At 36.7% G+C, this 21,270-nt stretch overlaps 1 protein-coding gene across 2 annotated transcripts in view; it reads left to right on the top strand.

The window, feature by feature from the left end:
* The window catches only part of PEX7 (peroxisomal biogenesis factor 7), a 68,356-nt gene that overhangs the window by 12,796 nt on the left and 34,290 nt on the right, over nt 1–21,270 (top strand). For both annotated transcript variants that reach the window (XM_007420901.4, XM_088141328.1), the window contains exons 5-7: nt 837–945; nt 16,484–16,590; nt 17,054–17,167. In XM_007420901.4, coding sequence (XP_007420963.1) covers nt 837–945; nt 16,484–16,590; nt 17,054–17,167 — 330 coding nt within the window. The remainder of the gene's footprint in view (nt 1–836; nt 946–16,483; nt 16,591–17,053; nt 17,168–21,270) is intronic.

Raw genomic sequence — 21,270 nt, forward strand, 5'->3', positions numbered from 1 at the left:
ATATGGGAACTATCTGGGACTTCCAGGGCTATTGGCTAGACTGGGAAGTAAAAAAAAAACAAGGAAGAAGGCAATAGAAAATCAGTTCAGTAACTGATTAGAAAGCTGCATTGAGGAGTCACCAGAAATGAAGCAACTTGCCAAGTTACCTGTCTCTGGTCTGTTTATTACTTTCTGTTTCTTTCAGAGAGAGAGAGAGAGAACTGCATCCCAATTTTAAAAAAGAAAAGAACAATCAAACCAGAACTTTAAAATCTTCTATAAAAAGTGTTGAAAATATATAGTTTTTGCAACTCAATCTGGGTAAAGTGATAGTCTCATATATGATGATATAGGAACATGCAAGCACATAAATCCAGCAGGAGAAGCAGCTAGTTTTCAGAGATGTATAAGTTAAAGTTGTTTTATAGGTGCACATTTTGGCAAAATTAAGATGCACATTTCTATACTGGGAAGTAATTCTGTGGGAAAGCAATATATTTGTTTCATGACAATAATTGCTTGTTTTAAAAAAATAAAGCCGGTTTGAAGATCTTCAAAATAAGAGTTAACATCCTATGCATGCTTACTTGAAATTAGGTCTGAATTATTCCAGTGGGAGTTATTCCTGAGTACATGTACCTCAGTATGCAGCCTAAGTTTTAAAAATAGCCTTGATTGACAAGGCTGCATAGAAAACAAGTGTTATTACAACAATAATTAAAAGTGTTTTTCAAGTACATATCCAGTATATCTCAGAACAAGCATATTTTTAATGTTAGAGAATAGAAGTCAGTTTATTGCCTTCACATATTAAAGTGTATCAACTACCCTTTATTTGTTTACATTTTATCTAGTGGGATCCTGAAGTGGGACAGCCATTGTGTACATTCAGAGGTCATGAAGGTGTCATTTATAGCACCATATGGTCTCCACATGTCCCTGGCTGCTTTGCCTCTACCTCAGGTAAATGCTACAAATTCTACTTTATTTGTAGTAGGAGTACTTCAATTACATTTGACTGTTCTAAAATTCTGTCCAGCAGATGGTGGTATAAATTTATATAAATGTTAGGAGAAATGAAGAATGTGTGGCTATAATTAAGGAGCAGGTTCAGTTGTTATCTTTTAACTACACTGATCTGGCCTCTCTACATGGATCAGCAGCTGTTTTAGTTGAGTGAATCAATAGCAGTTTTTCATGCTGTCATTTCATCTCTGGCATTTTTTTCTGTCTTGCCAACTTTTTTCCCTTCCTAGCTGATACAGCACTATAAGCAGTTATAAATTTCTGAGTAGATGTCTTTTATCCAATATCTTCACGTCCTTATGAACAGCGTACAAGTCATTTTCTGAAAAACATGACTCAACAGTCGTTTTGGGAGCATATTATCATACGTTAGGACTATGCCTTTGGATTTGAAGGCAGAAGGAACCTGTAGGTTTATATGTGTAGCATTGAGCTGCAACTCCTGAAAGCAGCTGTGCCCTTGGAAAAGATGCACATATTAGGGTACTTAAGATGAATTGATCATATTGTGATGCAAGCCATTTTCCTAAATATTTATAGCTATAAATCAACATTGTAGTTTTCTGGTAGTAGTAATACTGAATACAGTGATAGACAACGTAGTGCTTTTCAGATGTTTTGGATTGCGGTGGCCATAAATCACAGCGTAGTTAAAGCCAGGAAATTTGGACATTGTTGTCCAGGTTACTGACCTCTTGTATAAAAGTTGTAGTGCTTTGTGTGTATGTGTTAGGGTGTTGGGTGACGACTGGGGACATGAAATTTCAAGTTTATACTTTACTACAGGTAGTCCTCATTTAGCAACCGATCACAGTTATGAAGGTGATGAAAAAGTAACGTTGCGACTAGCCCTCGCATTTACAACCCTCAAAGGTCTGTAAAGCAAAGGAAAGCTGAAGTAAGATCATAAGCCCAGTTGCAGTTTTGCTTAGCAACTGCTTTGCTTAACGACTGTGTTGCCTATCCTAATTGTGGTCGTTAAACAAGGACTATCTGTACAGAAAAAAATCTTTCAATGCTTTGGGTCAATCACTATTTCTCAGGTTAAACTATCTAAGCAGGACTGTTTGGGAAGGAAAATGGGAGAAAGATTGCAGTTTAAAAAATATAATGAATATATATCCAACAAATAAATTGTAACTACTATGAAAGGTAAGCTTATCCCATTGCAAAAATGGTGAGGGCTGAATTCAAATTTGAGTAACTGGCTTGTTCTAGCTAGGGTTGGTTAACAAAGCAGAATATGAAACCATTGTTTTATACTGGTTTATTTTCTATGATCAGAACTAATTTCACTTCCTTTGAACAAAATTAGTACATAATGTAATACTTTAGTCCTAACTAAAAGAGGAAGATCTTGCTCTCCTCATGCACAGAATAAAAAAAGGGGGAAGTAGGAAGAACACAAAAGCCTGAGGCTGAAGTGCTGGGTCTCTGAACTGCCTTTATTTATTCCCAGCTAATGAATTAATCATTGTCAGCATGTTTAATTTTAAAATAATCAACAGGATTGTGTTTCGGAAAGATTCCAGTGTGTATATGAGTGTTTTGTTTTTACAATTCAGCAGGTTGTGGAGCTTCTTTATCAGTGGAAGCAGTATAATAGTGCCGTCTCTTTGATTAGTAGCAGCATGATCATTTCTGTATTTTAAAAAGAGAGGTCAGTTGAGTGTTTCTTTCAAATGTAATGCCATTTAACACTTTGGTAATGCATCTGCTTTGAACATGATTGTTTGGAACTGAGTCTCTTTACCTTGGATCTTGTGGCTTGTTTTTTTGAACTGCAGGCAATATGCATATTGCTCTACTTCATTAGGTGCTATTCTTTAGTTGGTTTCCCCAGCTCCTGGTGAGAGCCATATCGTGCACAGAATTGTTATGTGCAGTGTTAAAGCACATTCTGTTTAACTGACCTTATCCCCTATATTAGTCCAGAAAGACGAGTCCTAATGCAGTATCATTAGGAATTTAAACAACTCTGGCACCTACATGTGATGCAACTCAGTGCTCTTAAAGAGATTATTATTCTACATTGTTCTGTATTGATATACAAATAATTCTTACTCTGGGAGGAGGCCTTCTTGGTGGTATGATAAAATTCTCCAGACATTAGAATTTTGGCAGAGCATTCACAGCCTCAGACAACTTTCTTGGTGTTGATCAGCTTAGTTATCCCTAGGATAGCTAGCTGCTGCTTTTATCATAAGGGTTTTGTAGTGTTAAGCAAATTCAGCAAGTTAAATTCATTAACTTAGAGACAACAAATCAGTCTCCTAGAACACTGTTACCTCCTGCTTGGCAACCTAGAGCCTTCCTATAAATTCTAAGTTTCAGCTTCCCAGCTAACCCCATTTCTACATAATCACTATTTCTTTTTCTGTGAATTTTCCACTTATCCTCCATTCATGCTCTAAAAAACATATATTCAATTTAAGTTGGCTGAGAAATCTGTTGTGTGTGTGTGTGAGATTATATATGATGATTAGATGTTATCTATATTGTAATATAGATAATGCATATACAAAATAGAGTGCATGTGTGTATATATGTATATAATGTATATACAGGTGAAACTCGAAAAATTAGAATATCGTGCAAATGTTCATTTATGTCAGTATGGCAACTCAAAAGGTGAAACCAATATATGAGATAGACGCATTACATGCAAAACGAGATATGTCAAGCCTTACTTTGGTATAATTGTGATGATTATGGCATACAGCTTATGAAAACCCTAAATTCACAATCTCAGAAAATTAGAATATTACATGACATCAATAACACAAGGATTGGAAATAGAACAATATTGGACCTCTGCGAAGTATAAGCATGCATATGTACTCAGTACTTGGTTTGGGCCCCTTTTGCATCAATGACTGCCACAATGTGGTGTGGCATGGATGCTATCAGCCTGTGGAACTGCTGAGGTGTTATGGAAGACCAGGATGCTTCAATAGTGGCCTTCAGCTCCGTTGCATTGTTCGGTCTCGTGTCCCTCATCTTTCTCTTGGCAATGGCCCATAGATTCTCTATGGGGTTCAGGTCAGGCGAGTTTGCTGGCCAATCAAGCACAGTAATCCCATGGTCAGTGAACCAGGTTTTGGTACTTTTGGCAGTGTGGGCAGGTGCCAAGTCCTGCTGGAAAATGAAGTCAGCATCCCCATAAAGCTCATCTGCAGAAGGAAGCATGAAGTGCTCCAAAACCTCCTGGTAGACGGCTGCGTTGACCCTGGACTTAATGAAGCACAGTGGACCAACACCAGCAGATGACATGGCTCCCCAAATCAACACAGACTGTGGAAACTTCACACTGGACTTCAAGCATCGTGCATTGTGTGCCTCTCCATTCTTCCTCCAGACTCTGGGTCCTTGGTTCCCAAATGAGTTGCAAAAGTTGCTCTCATCAGAAAAGAGGACTTTGGACCACTGGGCAACAGACCAGTTCTTTTTTTCTGTAGCCCAGGTAAGACGCTTCTGGCATTGTTTGTTGTTCAGGAGCGGCTTGACAAGAGGAATATGACATTTGAAGCCCACGTCCAGGATCTGCCTGTGTGTGGTGGCTCTTGATGCACTAACTCCAGCCTCAGTCCACTCCTTGTGAAAGTCCCCAACACTTTTGAATGGCCTTTTCCTGACAATCCTCTCCAGGCTGCAGTCATCCCTGCTGCTTGTGCACCTTTTTCTACCACACTTTTCCCTTCCACATAACCTTCTATTGGTGTGCTTTGATACAGCACTTTGGGAACATCCAACTTCTTTTGCAATTACCTTTTGGGGCTTTCCCTCCTTATGGAGGGTGTCAATGATGGTTTTCTGCACAACTGTCAGGTCAGCAGTCTTTCCCATGCTTGTGATTCCTACTGAACCAGCCTGAGAGACCATTTAAAGGCTCAGGAACCCTTTGCAGGTGTTATGGATTCATTAGCTGATTAGAGTGGGACACTTTGAGCCTAGAATATTGAACCTTTTCACACTATTCTAATTTTCTGAGATTGTGAATTTGGGGTTTTCATAAGCTGTATGCCATAATCATCACAATTATACCAAAGTAAGGCTTGACATATCTCGCTTTGCATGTAATGCGTCTATCTCATATATTGGTTTCACCTTTTGAGTTGCCGTACTGACATAAATGAACATTTGCACGATATTCTAATTTTTCGAGTTTTACCTGTATATAAGAACATATATATTAGATACAGATATATACATTTACACACGCGCACATACATATACATGAAATATATAACACATGCATATTATTTTAGATGGTATGTTAATAATGATGAACAGATATCTAAGATACAGAAATTAGAATAAACTGATAGGTAAGTAGGGAAGTTTTACCAAGGGAGACAAAAATCTGCAGTCAAGCTTTACTTAGGTGTAAAAGAAGAACTAAATCAATGCTTTTTTGCTGGTATTAGATGAACATTTTAGTTAAAAAAATTGATGAGTGGAATAGACTTGTACTATTTTTTTCCTTTTGACAGCTTCTTTAAAGAATAAGAATATTTAACCAGGTAGATCTTTTTTATTAATAGAACACGTTATCAAAAGAATAAAATTCAGCACACTGGCATATCTTACAAGTTTTAAAGACTTTTGCTGTTCTGTAACCTTGGTATTCTACATCAGTGCTTATTGTAGTTGCCATAGGTTTTTGGAAAATGTCTGTGTTCAGCTTGGCTAAGCTAAAAAAGGCTTTTAGTTTTTGCTATACTTTGCAGTACAGAGCTACAGTGACTGAATTAGTATAGCAACTCGGCTTTAATAATTTTATTTTGAGAATTTTTTACTTTGATAAATACTGTAGTATATGTTGTGTCTTTTGTAGCTGTGCAGTTACAAGAGTAGTTTCAACAGTGAATTATCATTTACCTGGTGGTGTTGTCTATCAGCTCAGCTAATTTCTGGAATAAATCAATTATACTAGAAAGGAATATAAAAGAGACTATTTTCATAGTGCTGATTAATGGGTATTGGAAAGGCACAATATGCTTTCTTTTGTCTTTGGACTTAAAAAAAAAAAAAAAAGGAAATGAGCAATCTAGTCCAGAACTTTGAGATATCTAATGGGAACTGTATCTGGTCACTAATGTTGACGGTGGCTGGAATCCAAAGAGCTACTTAAGGCATGCCTAAGGGCTAGGGAATGTTGAGACTATTTTTTTGTTTTTAGTAGCTGACCTCTACTGTGTTTAATCTAAAACTTTTAAAAAAAAATCTCTTTCAGGAGGGTTGTGCCACATGGTATGTAGGGCAGAAGAGTATAGCTTCCTCAAAAGCATAAAGCCCTATGGTTCTTGAGATTCCAAACCACTCTTTTATATTCTTAGCTTTAAGGTATAATGCACAAAATATAATGCAATCATATCTGCTTATGTTTTAATTTGCTGACAATTTATTTTACTTTGTTCATCACAAAGGTCAGGTTGTAGCTAGCTAGCTAGCTATTTATTTATTTAGTTTATATAGCCACCTATCTCATAGATGTGACTCTGGGTGGCTTACAAACAATTAAAACAAATATTAACAATTTAATATTTAGTAAAATATTTTTTAAAAAAACAAACAATGCAATGATTTAAAAAACAAAAATAAAATAAAAGCATATAAAAACCATCATTAAAAAATCATAAAATTCATACCTGAGGTAATCGCATCTAACAATAATACCCCATACAACCACTGTGCCAGCTCTTCCATATTCCCTGGTTCCCATATCTGTTGGTAAAATCATGTTTTCGGAGTTTTTTGAAAGGCCAGCAGGGTCAGGGCCAATCTAATCTCTGGGTAATGATGTTCTACAGGGTGGGCGCCATGGCAGAAAAGTCTCTCCTCCTAGGTCCCACCATATGACACTCCTTAGCTGATGGGACCTGGAGCATGCCTCTCCTGCTGGATGTGATGCGACAGATAGATGTAATTGGGGAGAGGTGGTCCATCAAGTAACCCAGTGCTATGCCATATAGGTCCCATTTATTTTATTCAAATGCTGTATAATGCATTGTTCTCAGAGAGAACACAAGCAAAAATAAAAAATAAAAATATGAATTACAACAAATGAAAAACAGCAGATAGCAATATTAATGTCAATTTTGACAACACATCAATTAATACACCACAGCAAGTACATGAACAGTTTTCCAAAATGCAAATATTTAATCAATAACTAATTAATATAGACTGAATCAAAATATTACAAACATTACAATAGTTACAACTTAACCAGTAGAAGTGTCTTCTGACAGCTAAGAAGATACTAGTATGTGTCAAACAAGCCTCAGGTGTAGAAAGGAAGGGAGGAAAGATAATTTCTTGTATCTAAACTTTGAATTGGTGGTATGTGTATGTGTGTATAAATAAAATAATTGCTGGTGCCAGTCTGTATTCTTGCTACCATTATCCATGCAACTGAAAATTCTAAAGTATCTTCAAAAGCAACCCTGTATATAATGCAGTTCAGTAACTTGATAGGAAGCTCCTGGAGCATGAATGTCTGGAGCCAGATTATCTACATTCGGATAGGTTGTTTGAACTTACAACGATGTTGGTAAAAGTACTTCTTTTGCTTTACCTACTAATATGTATGTATACATACATACATACAAGTGAGAAGGTAATAGCCCTTCAGGGTAGGCCAGGTCAGGAAACAGACACCACAAGAAATACTAGAACTTGACCTTATTGAGATCTTGAAAGCCTGACAGCATTTCCCCTTCTCTCCCTCTTATACCAAAGGGAATCAATCTTGAGTTTCTTTCTCACATTTTCTTGTTTACCTGGGCTAAGCTCAAGTTTTATTAATGGTCACCATATAGCTTTTCCAAGGACATCTCTGTGCTCCTCTAGAGGAAGGTGAGTCAGTATAGCTAAAATACACGTGAACAAACAACAAACTCTAAAATGATATTGACAGCTTTAGATAGTTTGTGGAATGCGTGCAGTATCCTGCAGCATGTGCTTAATCAAATTGTTAGTAAATGCATGTGAACATATAAAACCTAAAAGAAAGATTCAAAGTTAAAATTTAAAGAGAAATGAATAAAAAGTGATTGAGTATTTAAGAACTTGCAGTTTTGCAAATTATACCCGTAAGCATGGATGTGAAGGGGGAAAAAGATTACAGCACAGAAGAATAATGGGCCTGCCTGAATGGCATTTCAATTAAGGTGTATTCAGCATTAAATACATTTGGAAAGAGCAAAGCACTTTGCAGAGCTGTTAATACTGCATTCAATCATCTGTATTTCTGTGGGTGCTTTCTCACTTGCTTCAGTTCTTGTTCAGAATCAGAGATCTTGGTAACAACCTGGAGTTGTTAAATCCATGTAGACTATTCTGTCATAATGTCAGTACCAGTTTTGGAGGGACTGCTTTGGCTTGGGTGCCTGATAAATTTCTGTCTGACAACAAAAGGCTAGTCATTTGGAAAATGTCATTAAAGAAATGACATCGACAACAAAACTGCCTGATAGCTTAAAGCGTTTGTACACAAAGTAGCTTTCTGTTCTCTACCTGAACAACAAAATTTAAAATTTATTGTGTAAAGAAGATTCAAATGTATCCATTATTCGTAGAGAGCCAGGCATAATCACCATTGCTCAGATGATGGATGCTTCATCAGTCACTTGCAGAACTCACCTTTGCAACTGGTTCTCCCAGTTCTCTGTCAAAGCACTGCTTTATAAAATAAAAATATTTAAAATATCTTATAGTTATCTGTATGAAGTGATACACAAAGTAGAGGCTTACTGTAAAAAATACTCTGGTATCTCTCTGTAAAGGGAAGTTGAGAAGATCCACTGTGGCAGAGACCTGTGAAACTTGACATAACAGTAAACTGTTACCTTCGCTGTTAGGAATTTGTTTGAAGTATTGCCTTCATTTTCTTCTGCAATGGATTATTACATGTATACATCAGAGTAAATGCACACAGGGTATGTTCTGGCATATGCCTACATTAGAAAAATAAATTGTGATCATCTGTCTTCATAGGATTTAATCACACCACTGTTTTTTGTTAATCAAAATAAAAGTTGGCTTATAGTAGTATGATTTTTTTCTAAAGTTTTCCCATTACTACTATGGATCTTTTCTTTGAACTTGCATACCAAAGTATCAACATAGAGGAAAAGACGTTACAAGCTATTGAGCTCTTGAGTAAATTAAATTCCTTTTCCATGTTCAGTACTTAACATTTTATGTTTAAGAGTTTGACAGCAATGTTAATGACCACAGTGCACTGTGGGAAAGTAATTTACACTTGAGGTATCTGGAGCTGCAGATAATGTAAGATATTGGCAGTCTCAGAAGCAAACTGAAGACTTTAAATTGTTAGGAAAAAATCTCTTGCACTTCTGTAAGTATGGTTCTTATATACTGCTTATGTTTTAATTTGGGGCATAATTAAGTATGGTGTTATTTTAGGACAAGTATAGCTTCCTTTGAAAATGCCAAGTGATAAGAGTGTTGATTTTCATCATTGGCAATTAAATATGAGTAGAAAATGATCTTCTGCTTTTATATAATCATCTATTAAATCCAAGAAAGATTAGACACTTTTAATATACCTAATGGGCTAAGACTTGCAGTGTTGACAAAAAAAAATGCTTAGGTTGGAGCTTATTGACTTTGCCAGCTTATTGGGTGCCGGTACTGCAGTTATGATAGCCAGATGCACTGACATGTTGATTTAGAATTGGCTGTTCACATTTCCATTTATGGCAATATGTGTGATAGCATCCTCAGATATTAGAAATGATTGAAAGGTGGCATAAATAATTGAATAATTGCAATAGCAAATTTAATCTGAGAAACTTTTGCTTGGCTTTATAATAGGCCCCAATTAAATGTGGATGGATTTCAGGCATGTGGAGTCTGTTTTCTTTGTTTTTTTCTAGGTCCCTGAGGTTCAGTAATCTGAGCCAGAGGTTCAAGGGTTGGATGTGCATACATATTAAGAATGAGGAAATGGGTGTCTTACTCCATGTTCAGCATCAGACCAAGCTCAATAATTTTTTGTTGTTGTTATTGTTAGAAAAATTCCTCTTGGTTTCTTCTAATAATTATTTTTAACAAACAGATTTAAGAGCGAAAAGCTTTTTCATTGGTGCATTTTTACATAATTAGGAATTTGAGGATTGGATTCTGGCTTAATCCATTTAGAGATTGGAGTCCTGTTAATGCTTAAATACTTTAAATGTGATTTAATTCTTGATCTAATTCTCAAACTACTGCCAAAGATTAGATATTATAAAGGGTTCTGCTAGTGGATTCACATCTTCCACCTCTGAGTTCATCAATACACAATAAGCTTAAAATGTATTAGGATTGTTATGCTAAATGAACAAGTAAATGCATATTTGATCTGCTATAGATTTGTATAATTGGATTTCCAATCCTGACATTGTGGAATGAGATTTCAGTACATAATATTCACAGTATATTATTTATTTTATTTATTTATTGAAGCAATTTATATGGCCGCCCAACTCACAGTGACTCTGGGTGGCTTACAGGAATAAAAATACCAAATACAAAACCCACTATACCCACCCCACCCCCTTGACGAGAACAACACATTTACATTAGCTAATTGATGGGCTCCAGATCGACCTGGGATCCCCAGGCCTGCTGGCAAAACCATGTCTTCAGGGCCTTGTGGAAGAGCATCAAGGTAGGGGCCAGTCTTATCTCTGTGGGGATGATGTTCCATAGGAAGGGAGCGACCACAGAGAAGGCCCTTCTTCTCAGTCCCATTAGATGGGCCTCCTTAATAGGGAGGACCCATAATATAGTTTATTATCTACTATTCCTTGATCATAAAAGAACAGAGGACAGAGATATGTAATTGTATATATCCCAGATACTTAGGCCTATATGCTCCCAAGTATTTCCAAGCATAAATTTGTTTTATGGCAGGTATTAGCAGCTGTTTTGGTAGCTAGCTGTTACGCTGGAGCTGATCTGGTGGGGCATTCTCTCTGTATCCCTCAAATTTGGATAATAAAAAGTCAAACTAATGTACAGAGAAAAGGTCAAAATCACAAATAGAATCAACTGATGCCCAGAAATTTCCCAGAACAAGAAAACCTTAAGTTATGAATCAGCAGTATAATTTATAATCATGATACTATATCTAGCTTTTTCCTTTTGTTTTTTTTAGCTGCCAGTGCAAACAATGCCATATCAACATCATTCATATGGAAACAAATAATGTCATTAGAATTTTCTAGCTTTCCTGATAAAAGAATTACAATCTCTTTCTGTGATTGTTATACAGTTGTCAGATCAATATATAATGAATGAGTTCTTTTATTTGGTTTTGCCTGCCAATGGAAAGCTGTTGTTCAGTTGGCATTGTCATATAATATCCTGCCAGGACAGTTTCTGTAAGCACACTGGCAGAAGTTCTGATGCATGTGACATGACTTTCCTCAACAAGCAAAACCATAAGAAAATCTTTTTTTTTTCAGTTGGATTTCCCTAACATATGCCCAGTATATCTATTCCCTTAATTGATGTTTATCTCCAAACTGAATTAATAATATCCTGGAAAAAGAATATTCCTTTGCCACCATTTGCAATTTGCTTTCCAGTATTCCTCTTAACCCAAGTCCCCAAAAACAAATTTGTCAAACACTCTTCTACTAAAGTATTAATCCTTTTTTAAATACTTCAGTATTGTAGTAGTAGTGGTAGCTTGAATTTTCATTTGCTTGTTATTAGGTGCACTACAGAATGACAAAATACGACATCAGTAAATTTGTATCATAGTACAGTACATTGCAGTTTGACATCATGGCTTAAAATGTAAGGCTTCAGTAAAACCATAATTGGCATCTGTAAACATCAATAAGAATTCATCATGAAGAGTTGATTCTTAAACCAGCTTTAAAGTCCCATAAAAGATAAGTACCTTTTGCATTTTTAATAAGTCATACTCTAGGCATAATACCAGTGGAAGTTGGATCCAAAGGATACTAGATGGGGAAAAAGCTGTCAGCCGCACTGTGGCTAATTCAGTACCCAGAAGTAACATTCATCCAGCTAGTCAATTGGGTTGGACACAGACATATGAGCTACAAACATATTTTCCACAAAACTTGCTGCTGTGTGCAAGGACTGGCAAGTTAACATCAACAACTTAAATTGTTATCTTTCACAAGCACCCATCCCTGTAGGGATTGGCAAAAAAGAGAAGTAAGGATAGTTAGGAGGATGTCCAAAAGAATGCAATCAGCAATGCAGAGTGCAATCTAGATCAGAGGGCAGAGAGGGGAATTGGGTAATCCAGACAGCAAACTGCTGTGTTAATCCAGATGGAAGCTGATCAGGGCATGAACCAGCTGCTTTGCTATCTCAGCTGGGAAGCAGCAGGTCCTATTAAGTATTCATTAAATGAAAGTTACAAATTCAAGTGGCTGTATTGATGAAGAGCTTGAAGGAAAGTCCCTCACAGATTTAGATTCCTTCCTAGGTTCCTCACCACTGAAGATGCCCATAAGTGGCAGTCCTGAAAACAGAAGTGGGTGGGGGGGATGGAAAGATTGCAGACTTATTCATGTTCGGTTTATGATGGTGGGAATCCTTCCAGTCTGTGATGCCACCAAGGCACTTGGAATGAAATGCCCACAAAGATTGTGACACTTCTCCCCTGTAAGAAGAGAGATGCAGCCAAAGCAGAACTGTATGTGCTGGCAGCAGTACTAGCCTTTATTAACGATCAGTCTGTTTCTATGTATAAATAAGCTGCAAGAGAGAAGATGCATCTTGTAAAAAAACAAAACAAAACTCAAGTTCTGCACAATTTCTAATACATTTTTATTACATTTTCTAAAGCTCCAGACCTTAATCTCATACAGCTTTCATACATTACCTTTGCTACCAAAAGAGTTAAATTAGTGGACCTCTTTTATTATAATTAAAACGAATAAAGATACCTACATTTTTTGTGCTTTAGCTGTCTCTGTGATGATTCCAGAAAGTGCCTGCTAAACAAAATATCTGAAAAGAGAGTTTGCACAATCATTTGTTAATCTAGCTTCAATATATATGTAGGATCAATTCAGCAAAGTGATTGATCATTGTCTTAGAAGTATGATCAATAAATTATCCTATCTTATATTGGTCAATAAATTATTTCAGTAATTCTTAAGGTCCAAATGAGAAACTGAAACTGAAATTATTTATTCTTAATCACTTTATCATCCATTTTACAAGATTACTAACATAGATATTAAAAAGTATAGGAACCAGAAACCAAACCCAGGTTTATTGTTGTAGTATACAAAATGTTTCAAACACACCTACCTTAAACATTTTCAATTTGAAATTTATTCCTCCATAGTTACTTTAGTAAAGCAGCAACCTGTTATAATATTTATCTTTTGTTCTGTTATTAATAGAATAAAAAGTGATGCATTGCATATAAATTGTATATAAATGGATGTTAAAAAATTATATATTTTTAAAGATCTTAAAATCAGTATTGGTCAGTGATACTCCATTTTGAAACCAACTTGTTCTTCTACAAAAAAAGTTATTTATTATTTGTGTCCAGTATATTAATCTTTGGAGAGAGTATTGAGCATAAATATGTGCTAGAATATCAATTAAAAATAATCTGGCAATAATTACGTGGATCTTCTCTAATATTCTTGTAATTGAATGAACAATTCTCATTTTCTACCTAGCTGGCATTTGACTGGTCTAATTTATCTTATCTAAAAAGAAAAAAGTTGCAGATTTCAGAGTCCACCACTTGGAAAATTCCTCAAAGGTTTCTGGGAAGAGAATGTCTTTTCTACTTCCTTTCTTAAAGTCCACTTAGAAATTGTTATCTCAGCACTGGTTATAGATTGCCCTAAATTACAGGCTAACACATACTTTATTAAATATTTTAAAATCATATTTAATTTTGTGTTGCTTAGGAAATCTGTAACATACATCTCATTTGCCAGGCTTTTAATTGTTAGTATTTAGTTTATTTTTAGTCTGTATTTTTATTTAATTTTTTATATTCTGCTTTTCTGTTAGCTGCCTTGAGTGCTAACCAGAGTAGAAAGTTGAGTTAAAGATCAAATAAGTTAAATCTAGTAGCAAATAAATATATATGCATCCATAGTAGAACTCATTTCATTTAAGCAAGAAAAAACGGCTTCTAAACTTACACTCATTCTGTTCTCTGCTAATTCCAATTGTGTCTTCCAGAGCTTCTTTAGTAGTGTTTTTGGTAATTTTATTTATGTATTTATTCATTCATTCATTCATTTATTTGCTGGTACTTATAACCTACTCCAATCCCCAAAACCTCTGGGCAGTGGACCACCACAAATACCAATCAAGACAGAAAGAAAAAAAGAAAATAACAATATCATAATAAAACACAAAGGGTAAACCCAAGATATCCCCCAGTGGACCGTAAGTTGTAGCTAAAGTCCCGTTGAAATAAAGCTGATGTATATTGTTTCCAGAACAAACCATGTATTTCAGGGGGGTGTATTTACAAAGTGGGGGCTACCACATAGAAGACCTAAAGCAATATCCATATCCTATGTACCTTGTGATGTGGGGAGACTTTCAGTGGACCTCTCTAGATGACTGAACCAAACAGATTCATCTCTGTCAAGGTACCTGATATATTCTGCACCTACATTGTATACGGCTTTAAATTTAAGAACCAGCAGTTTGAATTGGTGCTGGAAGTCTAATGGCAATCAATGCAGCGACATTAATATAGATGTTGTCCTGCCAGGGTTAGGGTTAGCCGCTGCATTTTCTACTAGCTGTAGCTTCTGTTTCTGTCCCATGACTAGGCCTGATTCTTGACTAAAAAGGAGCCAGATAATCTTTTTCCTCTGGATTCATCTACAATTGGTTCCCCGATGTCTTCTTGACAACCTTCCCTAAGAAAGAAAGATTGGAGACAGGGATTAAGTCATCAAACTGAGCCAGATCTAAGGATTGCGTCTTAAAGAAAGGGCACACTGATGCTGCTTTCAAAGCTGACAGCATTACTCCGTCCCTCAAGGAAGTGTTAAAAACCTCATGGATCCAGCTGTTCACACCCTATCTATTTGACTGAAGGGACCAGGAAGGCATGGATAAAGCCTGCAGGTAGCAGAGTTCAAGTATCCACTTCCTAGGGTTCCAAATGTTCAAAAGTATCCAAGGTTATACCATGAAATGGCTCCTGGCTCATCACCAAGAGCTGTGATCAACTGGCATCCAACTTAAAGCAGATATGAATGACTTCATCTGACAGGAAACCCTCAAATTCATCTTGTATGCCTGCAGGACTTTGATCTGCTATCCTTTCCTAAAAGGGTGTGGGTAAATGTGAACAGGGCTGCCAGATAGGAATCTGAAGATGCAATAAATGTAGAAAAAAATTTCTTATTTGCTGTGCTTATTGCTACTATGTAGCCTCTTACCAGTGTTCAACTACCAGTTTTTTTTTCACCATATCACTTTAGACATCTTTTCAGTCACTTTATTTTTCTTAGCTCCTTGATAAACCAAGGAGCCATGAATCCAGAAGGACCCCCAAATTATGAAACTTATTATATCAGTAAAGTAGAGATTACAGGTAGTCCTCCACATATGACCACAATTGGGACCAGAACTTTCATCGCTAAGTGATGTAGTCATTAAGTGAGTTGCGCCCAATTTTACAACCTTTTTTGCTGCAGTTGTTAAGCGAATCACTCAGTTGTTAAGCAAACTTGGCTTCCCCCATTGACTTTGCTTGTTGGAAGCTCCCTGGGAAGGTCGCAAATGGCAATCACATGACCCTGGGATGCTGCAACCATCATAAATACATGCCAGTTGCCAAGCACTCAAATTTTGATCACGACTGCAGGGACACTGCAATGGTCATAAGTGTGAGGAGGTAAGTAACTTTTTTCAGCACCATTGTAACTTTGAACAGTCATTAAACAAATGGTTGCAAGTTGAGGACTAACCTGTAGTATTTCTTGTGTCTGTTTCCTGGCCTGGCCTACCTTGAAGGTATATCATCAGTCTTCAAAATTTGACAGCTGGCCATGCTTGGATTTCCCTGGCATGTTTTAATTTAGTTTATGGATTATTTCACTTTCATTTTTCATAGCATATTTTCCACAGAATTATATGTACCTGATATAAGTATCTTTTCCAGCATAGGATATACAGCTACAGTATATATGGCTCATAATCCCAATCAGATCTTTTAAAAATTTCAACAAAAATAATTAAAAGAATAATATCAGTTTCATCACAAGGTCAATAGTACTTCTTCCTCTTTAAAACATACATATAAAACTTCCTCCTTTAGTGTTCAGTGTTTTCTCATGGATAAAGTGATAAATTTGATGAACTAAGCAGCCTTTGTAAATAATGACATTAATCATCTATCCATCCTTTCCTAAATAACTTATAAGTAGGAAACCATTATGTAAAGCTTGATTTATTAGTGTGTCTCTTTCAGGTGACCAAACTCTAAGAATTTGGGATGCAAAGTCACCAGGATTCCCAGTGATAATTCCTGCTCACCAAGCTGAGGTTTTAAGTTGTGATTGGTGCAAATATGATCAGGTACAGTAGATGGAAATAATTAATTTCTAAACATTGGAGAAGCTGCTTTTATTATTTTAGGATTTAGGATTGTTTTTAGATTGCTTATGTGTAATTCAGGTCATGATCGGGCCTTTTTCTCCTCTAATATAGAATAGTCTATTGATCATTCTCCATTTACTGCTAGTTTATAATAACATTTATACTCACCTTTATATTGTTGGGATCTTCCCTCACTTTATTCTCAGTGTAGTAACCTTGAAGTAAGTTGAGCTGTCTGATAGTGACTGACTCAAAGTCACCCTGAAACTCCCATTTTGAATGGAGTGAACTGGAATAGGCATATTAATTTAGCTTTGGATCTCTGGCATTCCAAAGGTTTTCTCATACTGGAATTTCTGTTAGCCACAGTTTGTTTAAGTTTACCATTTGAGAGCTGTTTATATACTTTGAATAAAACTATTCTTGTGCATCTTTTTATCAGAACTTGCTTGTAACAGGTGCTGTTGACTGCAGTTTGAAAGGCTGGGACTTGAGAAACATCCGGCAACCTATATTTAGTCTGTTCGGGCATACGTATGCGATAAGAAGAGTGAAAGTAAGTTTTAGTATTTTTCTGATTCTTACATTTCTAAATGGCTATGAAAACAGGCAGCCCAAAAAATCCAGCAGAATGTTTCATGAGCTGCACATTTATGTTCCTTATTCTGCAGGCCCTGTCTCCTTCCTCTGTTGTGTGGCAGATCTTTCTTGGCACTGAGTTACATTTCACAAAAGGCTTGCAATGGCATGGGGACACAGTATTTAAATAGCTTATTTGTTTTTTATATTATAAAGTATTTACAAACCATCCTTCACCAGATTGGATTCTAAGGCAGTATATAAAATGATAATGTCAATAAAGAATAAGCTAAATATAAAATAACAGCAACAACAATTGAAATAATAAAAATAAAAATCAGATAAAATATAAAAAATTATACAATTTTATAATTTTTATAAAAAATTATTTAAAAAATTAAAATATATAAACCCAACAGAGAGAGCAAGAATATCAATTACAGTGGAGCCATATAAGAACATCTCCAGTTCCCAAAGACCCCCAGCCCTGATAATATAATCAGGTCTTGAGGGACTTCCTAAATGATAACAGGGAAGGAGTGAGCCTAACTTCGGGGGGGATAATGTTCCACAAGGAGGGCACCATGGCAGAGAAAGCCTGCCTCCTGGGATCCACCAAATGCAAGTGCATGGACGATGGAACCTGTAAAGTGCTTCCCTGCCAGATCTAATGGGACAGGCTGATGTAAACAGGGAGAGGCAGTCCCTCAGATAACCCAGCCCCATGCCACGAAGGACTTTAAAGGTCAAAACCAGCACCTTGAATTGGATCCGGAAGCAGACTGGCAGCCAATGCAGCTTGCAAAGCAGAGGTGTAATATATGCTTTTCTTATCTCTTCACATATAACTGCCCACACTGCTGCATTCTGCACCAGTTTAAGCTTCCGGATACTCTTCAAGGGCAGTCCCATGTAGAGCTATTGTTATGTTGAATGGGACTTAGATGTTTGAACTCCTAGATAAATATTTCTTATTTTTTGGGTGACTTCAAGTCAGTGTTGACTCCTGGTGACTGCCTGGACAAGTCCCTGAAGTTTCTTGGCAACATTTTCAGAAGTGGTTTGCCATTGCCTTCTTCCTAGGACTGAGAGAGAGTGACTGGCCCATGGTGACCCAGCTGGCTTTGTGCCTAAGACAGAACTAGAACTCACGGTCTCCTGGTTTCTAACCTGGTGCCTTAACCCACCACACCAAACTGGCTGTCAGATAAATACATATAAGATTCTTAAAATACTTTTTTTTAATAAAAAGTGAATAAAGAGTATTATTTATTTATTAAAATAAGAATGTTGTAATACAAAAATAATAAATATTTTTTCTTAGCATCTAAGAATGAAGCAAAGTTGGATTCAAGTAAGCTTCTCTAGGTATCATGATAAAGCGTCCCTGTATTGAAGATAAACATTTACAACAGTCTGTACTATACTGAGGATGATGACAACAGTAAAATAGTCAAGAACAAGTCTTGTCAGACTAGTCTTATTTCATGTTTTTACTGGATAACTTTCTTAATAGACAATGGAATTATCTATTTATTTACTGTCAGGGTTAACTCCTGGTCACTGCCTGGACAAGTTGCTGCAATTTTCTTGGCAAAGTTTTTTGGAAGTGGTTTGCCATTGCCTGCTTCCTTGGGCTGAAAGAGAGGGACTGGCTCAAGGTCATCCAGCTGGCTTCATGCCTAAGGTGGGACTAGAACTCACAGTCTCCCAGTTTCTAGCCTTAACCACTACACCAACCTCCTCTCATCGACAAGGGAAATAGTTGTGTCATAATGTAACCTGATGCCAGTAAAGCATTTAACAAAGTACCCTATATTTTGTTAGCAAGCTAGTTAAGTATTGCTTTGAAAGCATGATTGGTTAAGTGCTTTCACATCTAGCTTGAAAATTGCTCATCAACAGTCTTTCACCAAATTAAAGTTAGATGTCAAATTGACTATTGCAGGGTTTGGACTTTACATCCAGATTACCTTAGCTGCAATAAACTGTCAACTGGGGAAATATTGCACATCCTACCCTTCTCCTAATCCAGGTTATTAATTGATAATGAAGGCTGTTTTTATTTTAAACCATATTGAATGTGAAATGCTCTATTTCAAGTGCAAAACAGTTGTTTCAACTGTGAAACAGACTTGCAAACGTTCAGAAAATGATGTGAATTTGAAAAATGGGGCTTATTTCAGATGTCTGTTAGACATTCTTGCTGCTTCAGCAGTTAAGAAAAAAGAAAATAAGAGATGTTTAGTACTATAAATCTTTCTGAGAATTGCTGTTTTTTACCAATGTGCTTGAAAACTGTGGGCTGAAAGTGAATGTTGCTGGAATCAGCTGTGAGGGTGACAAAGTTTGGCTCTTGGTCCCCATCTTTGCTGCAGCCTTTGTTCAACTTTCCAGTGCATGCCAAGGACTATGATTATATACGTACTCTTTTTTACGGGTGACATTATGAGAACTTCTGAGCTGTTGCCAGTTTTCATCCTTCAATCCAGTTATCTTAATCGTGGTAATTAAATTAAAAGAATCTCTGCCTTGGTGCTAGCAGTAAAAGACATAATCTCTCATAAGTGTTTTGTGAAATTATCCAGATTTTCAGAGGCATATTGCTGCTGCAATATGTTTTAGAAGTGTTTTAAACATTTCAATAGTTTGGGTTTTTTTACTGCAAATTTGTTTGTGATTTGAGAATTCATGGCCAGTCTATAGCTTAGAGACAAGTATCAAAGTTGGACCCAATATTTTTCCTCCATTTATAGCTGCCCACGTCCTGAGCCAACAACAGCCTCTGCTGAACTTAAGTAGATTACTGGAGTGGCCAGCTGTCTCAAAATCTGTGTGTAAGCAGCTGATTTCAACCTTGGCCCTTGGAAAAGCTCCTGGAGAGGATGTGATTCCTCCAGAGGTATATAAAATGAATGATTCCTGGTGGGTCCCCATCTTGACTAGACTCTTCTCAGAAATAGATAAAACATATGTTGTACCTTCCCACTGGAAACAAAGTGTAACATACCCAGCCCAACTGGCAGGAACCTGCCAGTTATCACCCAGTTAGTCTGCTAGATATTTCTTCTAAGCTCTATGCCAGACATCTTCTGTATATTGGGAGATATTGGAAGGAAGAAACAAAACTCTTTAATCTAGAACAGGTAGGCTTTCGAAAAGGATATAGCACAGTAAATCGCTGTGCTACTTTGAAGGCCCTTATTCAGAAATATACCAATGGGTGTACAAAGCAACTCCATGTTGCTTTTATTGACCTTACCTCTGCCTTTGATTCCATTGACAGGTCTTGACTATGGGAGAAACTAGTTAGGACAGATGTCGATAAGCGCCTCCTTAAACGAATTATTGAAGTAAATACTGACGTTACAGCTAGAGCAAGAATGGGCCCATGAGGATCCTTGTCAGACCCTATCTTATTGGAGAGAGGAGTTAAACAGGGCTGTTTACTTGCTCCCTTCTTATTTAACTTCTATATTAATGATATTATAGTGGCCGTGAAGTCAGCAAAGCTTTTTCTCCCCCTTACCCAATGGACAGAAAATTTCAGTGTTAATGTGTGCTGATGACATGGCTCTTATTTTCTGTACTGAGATTGGCTTTAGAAGATTATTGGCCAGACTAGCTGATTACTGTGAAAGGGAAGAACTGAAGATAAACTATAATCAAACAAAAAAGTAGTTTTTGGCAAAAGTAATATTAAACACAGATGGACAATTAATGCCCAACAAATACAGCAGTGTCCCTCTTTTAAATACTTGGGCACCACCATTCACAAGTCTCTTTTATGGAGACCTCACTTATCTACTGTCTTGGCAACTGCCCAGTGTACAGTAGATGCTATTCTGACATTTTTCTGACATATTTTCTGACATAGCCAGTTTGCTCTAGTCGTTAAGGCACCAGGATAGAAAGCAGGAGACTGTGAGTTCTAGTCTGACCTAAGGCATGAAAAGTAGCTGGGTGACTTTGGACCAGTCACTCTCCCTCAGCCCAACTCACTTCACAGGGTTGTTGTTGTGGGGAAAATAGGAGGAGGAAGGAGTGCTAGGTATGTTCAGTGCCTTGAGTTATTTATAA

The sequence above is a fragment of the Python bivittatus genome, unplaced genomic scaffold, assembly GCF_059951505.1.
Source record: "Python bivittatus isolate LINGU-HERP-01145 unplaced genomic scaffold, Pbiv_v1 ctg000020_np1212, whole genome shotgun sequence".
NCBI lineage: Eukaryota > Metazoa > Chordata > Lepidosauria > Squamata > Pythonidae > Python > Python bivittatus.